Genomic DNA, 8,035 nt, shown 5'->3' with positions numbered 1-8,035 from the left:
GTAGTCCAAATCTATGCGCAATCCACACTCCAGATCAGCGGGTGGCGGTAAAGCACCTTTACGCTGGTTTGCCAAAATCGCCATAAAACACTAGTATAAGAAGACGGAAACTGCATCATGACGTCGTTTAACAAACTTAAGCCGCGAACCTGCTTTTAGATGCAACGCTTTGGATGCCAACTGCCGTAAAAATCCAATGAAGGAAAAGAAGAACCTGTTTTTAGCGTCTTCGCCTGGAAATGTATTGGTTAACGTTGCGCGGTCTGCACCGCTAGAGGAAGCGACCTCAAACTGCCATTCGGCCGGTACGCCGTGGTGAAAGGCTGATCCGCGGTGAGAACTGTTCAGCCCAGGCTGGTTGGATTCTTTCTGCCGCAATCCAGCGCTCGACGAGAGCTCGGTCTCGGGCGGCGCGATCATTGTATCGAGCGAGGCGAGTTCGGAGCTTGCACGGTCTATTGGCCATGATGTGTGGCTTGGCGAGGAGAGCAGCTGTCGCAATGACGCTTAATGCTGCTCAACGGCCGTGTTTGGCTGGGTAGAAATGATCTTGGGTCCGGCAAAAGCAGCAGGTCTTATAAATTCCCTGCTTAGCACTCTTCGTTGGTACAAAAATTGGGTCTGTGATAAGGTGACTGATGAAGCGAACCAGCATGCTGATAAACCGTCAATGGATAAAGGTAAGTCAGCAGTATTTATACTATGGGATTGATTACTTGATTATGGTCCACCTGTGTTGATTAGGCTAAGTATCTGAAGCGCTCCTCCCGAATCTTATTAGTAAATTACATTTAATCATTAAAATGTTAAAAGACTGATGCTTAAATGTTAACAAAGAAAAGACTTAACAGCCATCATTAAAAATAAGGCTTTTATTTAAGTAGTCCTATACACATACACTGAATATTCAAACAGCAGTAGATAAAAAAAAGGAATGAACATACAAGAGAGAAAAATAAATTAATGCATTTTTTAAGGTTACATTATATATATATATATATATATATATATATATATATATATATATATATATATATATATGTTGATGGCTGATCAAAAATGTCTTGTAGTATCATCTAAAATCCCAAAACTGACAAGTACAGAATTTCAGCTTTGTATTTAATGACTTAACAGATGATGTTGGATCATTCTTGGAAGTTGCTGGGTTGAGCATACCAGAGGTACAATGGGAATTGACATTCATCTTTGAACTGATGCTAAAGTTAGTCCAGACCCACATCCAAGTAACCTCAGTAGGTTCTTGCGAAAGTTGTGTCCAACAAAGCCATAAACAATGGGGTTTACACAACTGTTTAAATAGGAGATGCAGATGGTAACTGGTATGGCTGTGTCAATAACATCCAGTGTTTGGCAGTTTTCCACTACGCCGAGCATGGCCAGCAGATGCATGAAGTGGAAAGCTTGGTGAGGAGCCCAGCAAACAAAGAAAGCTAGCACAGTAGCGGCTATCAGACGCAGAGTTTCATCTTCCCGAGAGCGAACGCTTTTCCTCAACAGACCCTTGGAAACCAGAAGTGCCCGACCGATCAGGCAATAGCAGGTGATGATGACGAGGAAAGGCACAAGGAAACCTAGCACACTTTTTAGCACGCTAAGGGTAACAAGAAGGTTAATCTGCTCACCGTGGTGCAACATAGCGCACAATGTAGAGTTCCCAATGTCGTACACATCCCGGCTTAGCGCTGTAGGAGCACTGAGGAGCAAGGCAAACAGCCATATAAGTACACATGTGAGGTTAGCATAGAAAAGCGTGCGCTGGCATCTGGAACTCAACGGATGTACGATCGCAAGATATCGGTCAATACTAAGAGCGGTGAGGAAGAATATGCTAGTGTAGAGGTTGAAGATGACCAATCCTGCACTTGCCTTGCACAGAAAGGTGCCAAATGGCCAATGGTAACTCATAGCTGTGAAACTGGCCCACAAAGGCAGTGTGATAAGGAAGGTGAGGTCTGATATAGCTAGATTGAGCACAAACACGTTTGGTACTGACTTCAGCTTCATGTAGCGGTAGATGACAGCCACCACCATGCTATTGCCAATGATACCGATTATGAAAATGCATACGTAGGCAACAGGGATGAAGGTGAAGATGAAGCTGTGTCTTCCAGACATGTTGCACTTCACATGGAGGTCCTCACTCAGTCCTGATGTTTTGTTCTCCATTTTTGGACCCCAGTTGTGGTGATTATTTGACTACAAATGGGTTCCGCTATCCACAGGGTGTGTCTGCACTAACCAACACCAGCTTTGGGGGAAAAGGCCTCACTGACACCTATAAAAGAGAACAACAAAAATGTTAGCCACAGTCCAGAGGAAGAGGCATCATTACCACAGGCTGTGATTTATGAGCACGAAAGAGCTCCTGCTATTTCTCTCTCATTAAGGCCTACAGATTAAAACGGTCCTCACTGATCATGCTTCTTCTGCTAAATAAGATGCCATTAAAAACAGATTCTTGATGACTCAGCCTTTTGAAATTACACTCATCTGTCCACCTGGGACCCCTTGAAAATACTCTCTGAAATTGTACAGTGTTTCTCACGGTCATGGAAAACATTAAAATAAGTTCAGGGAATATGTCTATAATACTGTAACTTGTATGTTTAACAGAACTGTTCTTTGGCAGCGCATTGGCCAAGTAAGTTGTTGGCTGATCAAAAAATCCTTTGTAGTGCCTTTTCAGAATCCCAAATCAGAATTACATACGGAATCTCAGCTATGCCTTTTGCACATAAAATGTCTTAACCGTGGATGTTGAAACGTGTTTGGAGCATGTGGTGTTATGCAGACCAGAGATCCAATGGAGACTGGCATTCATCTTTGAACTAATGCTAGAGTAATTGCTAGATTGTCCAGAGCAACAGTCTAGTAGGTTTATGCAAAAGTTGCATCTATTTGTCTGACTGTTTCAATGAATTAAATTGTATATACATTTCTGGACGTTTTAAATCCGAATGGCAAATTCAGGAATTTAAATGGAATTCAAAATGAATCTTAATTAAATTGTAATTTAAATTTTGAATGGCCCACAAATGAATTCAATGGATATACATGTAGTTATACTTAATAGATTTACTCTGATAATTATTTATTATTTATTACTTTTCTAAGCATGTAAAATGGATAACTATATTGTGTGGCGGAATACCATGGCAAGTGATCGATTTTACACGCTTAGAAAAGTGCAACGTTTTGTTTTGTGTTACCGTCCTAGGTCGAGTTACACTATGCGAGTAACTGTATTTAAATAGGGGAAATGTGGAGGTATTTGGTAGCTTCTCTGCTTGGCCCATATTGAATGAATGGGCTAAGCTAAGTGCTTTCAAAGTGTCACCGCGCGCCAAAGCGATTGAGTGCACGCATTGAGATGAGAGATGTATGTATCAACTCGTCTTAGTTAAGGGAAAAACATAGTTTAATTTGAAAACACGGTGGAGTATCCCTTTAAGTTCAGAGGTATTCATTTACCATGTAGTGAAACATCTTGCTTTTTTACATTTTCTCAAATGAGAATAGATTTTCCTTGACCACCACTCGGTATCTTATGGGTCAATTCGGTTTAGATGCTAAAAAGCTATAGGTAACTAACTAACTAAATAAAAATGCACTGTTAAGTCAAATGTCTATTTAAAAAAAAAAAAAAAAAAAAAAAAAAAAAAAAAAAAAATTTTTGTATTTCTATTTAGTTATGCTTTGGTGACCGATTGGTTATGTGGATCATGCCACATATAAAAAAAACAAATAATTATAAACCAACAAAACAAACAATCACACAAAATAAATAAATAATTAAATAAATAATTACAAATACATAAAATTATGCTTTTGTGTTAAGCCTGTTCTAGCTATAAAGAGAAAATGCTGCTATTTAAAATTGATAGCATATTAGGAAATATATTTCAAGAATGAGTTTTGAAGCTTGTCCTCTCGACTAAAGGGAGCATGGAGGCTCTGAAAGTCACATTGAGACCTTGCAATGTGTCTTTTTCTTGAGACATTTGTGCATACATATGGAAATCCACCTCAAAATTGTTATCAGTATTCACAAACAAATGTAAATGTCATGGAAAATTCATGGAAATTCATTGCTCAAAGTGAGGGTGCCCTGTTATCAAAGTGTGTGTGTGTTACACATAAGCAGATGGATGGAAACTGTTACCTGTAAGTGTTAGGTACAGCAGAACTTGTGCTCATGAAGGTGGCATGGCAGTAAACTTGCTTTTCTAACTACACCATTAATTGATGTAAAAGATCGAGAGAGAGAGAGAGAGAGAGAGAGAGAGAGAGCATTGGAGCATTGCAGAGTTGTTATGTCCCATACACAATGTGCTGAAAGGAGCTCAGCAGGAGAATTTCTAATCAGCACACACCTAAATAAACAGGTCACCAGGGGTCTAGGCTGTTGAAAGTGCCTGTGAGGAAATCAAACTTGTTTGTGGATAAATAATGAGCTTGCTGCTACCAGTATAGAATGAAGAAAAATCGTCAATTTAGAACTTTGTTTAGTAATGTGTATAACTATAATAATTAAATGTATTCTGCATACTTAACTAGAAAATAACTTCATTTTACCACAAGGTGGCACACTACATGGTTTCAGCTGCAAATGCAAATCATGGTCCAAAAACTTAATTTATTAAATTGTATTTAGTAGTTTAATAATCCATATTTAAAATGTAGTAATTCATACTTAAATTTCATATTTAAAAAAATATATATATATAATTGTTAAACATTAAGAAACACTTGCAGCAGTTAAACAGACTTTCTTCAGTTCAATTTCTACATTCTAAATTCAAATGATAAAGTTCTGTACATTCAAATTAAAATTAACAATTCAGGAATTAAATTCAAATTTGAGTTTTAATTTATTATGACTGGTGCCCAAAGCTTCAATGAACATACCTTTTTTTTTTTTTTTTTTTTTGCAAAATTATTTTATTTCATTAAATGTTTGAAATTACAGATATCTTGTTTCTCACCTTATTCCAAAATAAGGGATTGCACTGAAATGTAAAAGGCTTTATAAGTTCTGAAGGATGCACAACCCTGTCAGAAACATAATATAAAACTAAATTAAATTATATTGTTTAGGAAAAAAAAAATTGTAAATCCTAATAGTAACATACAATTCCTCATTTACTTGCCTTACGTTTAAAGCAATTTCATTTATATGTCAAGTAAATGTGGGTTTCTTTGGTTTCACAGTCGAGACGTTTTTTTTTTTAAAGCATGCATTCTTCTGTAAAAGCAACATACAGTACACTACATATCAACTACAGATGTAGCGTTCATTGCGAGAGGAGCACCATGTTAGAGTGTCGAGGGTAACAGGATATATGAAATATCACCCCGGCATTTCTCCTCCTCAGGCCTGGTGCAGTAAAGCAGTTCCACACATGTCCCATTTGATTCAGTCCTGCTTTCTTTATAAATGAGTGTAACAGTAGGCAGCTGTAAATTTGACTATACGAGGAACACAGAAGCTTAATGTGCAAGACTTGTGCATGTGTTCCCAAGACTTGTGCATTTTATTAGAATTTTATTCTGAATTCACTTTGATAACATGAGATCACATTGAGATTAAACATGATGAGACACATTACTGAGAATGAGTTGAGCTCGCATGAATGACACCAGAACTCAGAACTTTTTTTGAGCCCAGTGTTTCATAGTAGTGTGCAATGCATATGCAATGCGTGCAGCATCGACAGGAAATTTGTTGAAATGAAGGAAATACAATTTTATATCTGATTAAAACAGAAGAGCATGGGTTGAAAAAAGATGCATCACCATCTTGATGTTAAGACTTTCCAACTCGTAAATACCAACTGCTCAGGAGAACTTGAACACACCGTACACAATCAAAAGAGCACAAAATAGGTAAACAAAGCACCAAAGTAACTACACTTAAGCTAGATAATAACAACTACTAATCTTAATTGTTTCTCCCAGACGGCTATTACATGAAATTGAGAGCGAATGGAAACTTTAATTGAAGACTGTAAAAGGCAGAAAGGCACCTTTCTATTAGTGTGCCAAATGCTATATATATATATATATATATATATATATATATATATATATATATATATATGTGTGTGTGTGTGTGTGTGTGTGTGTGTGTGTGTGTGTGTGTGTGTGTGTGTATGTATGATGTCATGCTCTTAAAAACTTCCAATAAATAAATAAATGCTGAAAATCATGGATGTGTGGTACCATTTCTTCTTTTTATTTTGAGATTGATTTTGAGGTTGAATGTCATTTAATGGGATTTAACTATTTCCTTGCCACTTTGCCTAACAACACATCTAAAATGAACTCTGTTTGATCAGAAGTGTAGCGTGAGCACCACCATCTGACAGAGCATTAGATTGCCCACTAAGAGTGGTCTCTGATCTAGTTAAAGATTCACTCATTCTGCTCTTCTCTCAGATCTGAGAGGTACCACATGGACATTTCATCAGGACAATGTTGGCCATTCAAAAAGTTTTCTCCTCTGATGACAGAGACGGTTTATATATTTCTGTTGAATAGGCTTTTAAAGCAAAACGCTGTTTGAATTAACAGCACATGGAATGACACGGACATCTATCAGACATTCTGTTATCATGTTTAAGTTCTTATCAGATAGGTGCTGCTAAGCTGCTGCTATGGGAGATGTGGACAACAGATTTTAGCCGTAAGACTGCAGCTGATTAAAACTTTGGGTTCATCTGAGCTGAAGAGATGATAATGTTTTTAACAGTGAGAGATAGCACAATCCCTTTGTGCTAAAATATATTGAACTGCCCGAAGAGGCCGCATGTTAAGGCATCATAGGTTCCCGAGGCTGTTCTGACAAGTAGACGATACCATCACATGTATCCTTTGTAGAGAAGACAATCCAAAATGCACTGTGAAAAAAACGCACCTTGTGAAAAAAAAAAAAAAGTGCGCTTAATTGAGCAGAATGTGCACTTACAGACTACTTCATCTCTCAAAATAAATTTGAAGACAGTTAATAATGAAATAATAATCCTTAGTTTTACCATCAGTTCAAGCATAAACGAGGAACAGAAAAATGATGAAACTCAGCTTGTGAGCAGTAAACAAGCCACGACGGTTAAGACAGATGACTCCACTGTGTGACTCTCTCTCTCTCTCTCTCTCTCTCTCTCTCTCTCTCTCTATCTCTCACACACACACACACACACACACACAGGTGTGCACACACAATGCGCAAAACTGCATTTGAAGAGTCAATAGCAAATACTTATACTAATAATAAAACATACTTACAGTAGCTGATTCAGAAGCGGCATATTGTTGCATTTGCATTTACATACAATTTCATTTAACTGAAATTAACATTTAATTTAAACATAACATTTTCACATTTAAGTATATTGTTTTAAAGTATATTATTTTGTAATATGTACTCTTTAAAAGTATACTCAATTGTAAATCTTTTTTTTTTTTAAGGGAAAGCTCAATACTGAAAAACAACCAAGTCTAATAAATATAAATTATTGTTATTATTATTATTTAAAGTATTTTTTTTAAGTAAGTAGTTACTCTAATCTAATCTAATGTCATTTTAATAAATACTTATTTCATAATGATAAAAAAGTTTGTTCTTTATAATATGAATGTGTACCATATGAATGTAATCCAAACATTTTACACCCATTCATACTGAAGCCCGGCGGGGTGTTGGTATGAGGCTCGGTTGGAGGAAGAGATTCAGAGGACCAGGTTATAGGAGAGACAATGATATTTTCAGGAAGAATGGTTTCTGGAGTTTCAGATTTCTCTTCGAGAGCGTAGCATCTGGATAGGGTATCTAGCCAATGCCTCCATTCCTCCAAAGCTAGTTTGATGGCCAACAGCTCCCGATTGTCTACAGTATGTCGCAATTTACCTCCGCCGGGTTGAGTTTCCGGGAGAAGAAGGCTCATGGATGGAGGCGGCTGGGGTTCCCCTGCTGCTGAGATAGGAACGCTCCCACTCCGGTGGTTGAGGCATCCAC

The 8,035-nt window shown here is 37.4% G+C and overlaps 1 protein-coding gene across 1 annotated transcript; it reads right to left on the bottom strand.

The window, feature by feature from the left end:
• Positions 1-1,200: 1,200 nt before the first annotated feature.
• LOC113065963 (type-1 angiotensin II receptor A-like) lies at positions 1,201-2,187 on the bottom strand. The gene has a single exon (XM_026237494.1). It carries the CDS (start codon positions 2,185-2,187, stop codon positions 1,201-1,203), a length of 987 nt encoding a protein of 328 aa, XP_026093279.1.
• Between the last annotated feature and the right edge of the window lie 5,848 nt (positions 2,188-8,035).

The sequence above is a fragment of the Carassius auratus genome, chromosome 49 (assembly GCF_003368295.1).
Source record: "Carassius auratus strain Wakin chromosome 49, ASM336829v1, whole genome shotgun sequence".
Taxonomy (NCBI): domain Eukaryota; kingdom Metazoa; phylum Chordata; class Actinopteri; order Cypriniformes; family Cyprinidae; genus Carassius; species Carassius auratus.
Note: the sequence above shows the minus strand (reverse complement) of the source record. Positions and strands in the feature narration are given on the sequence as shown.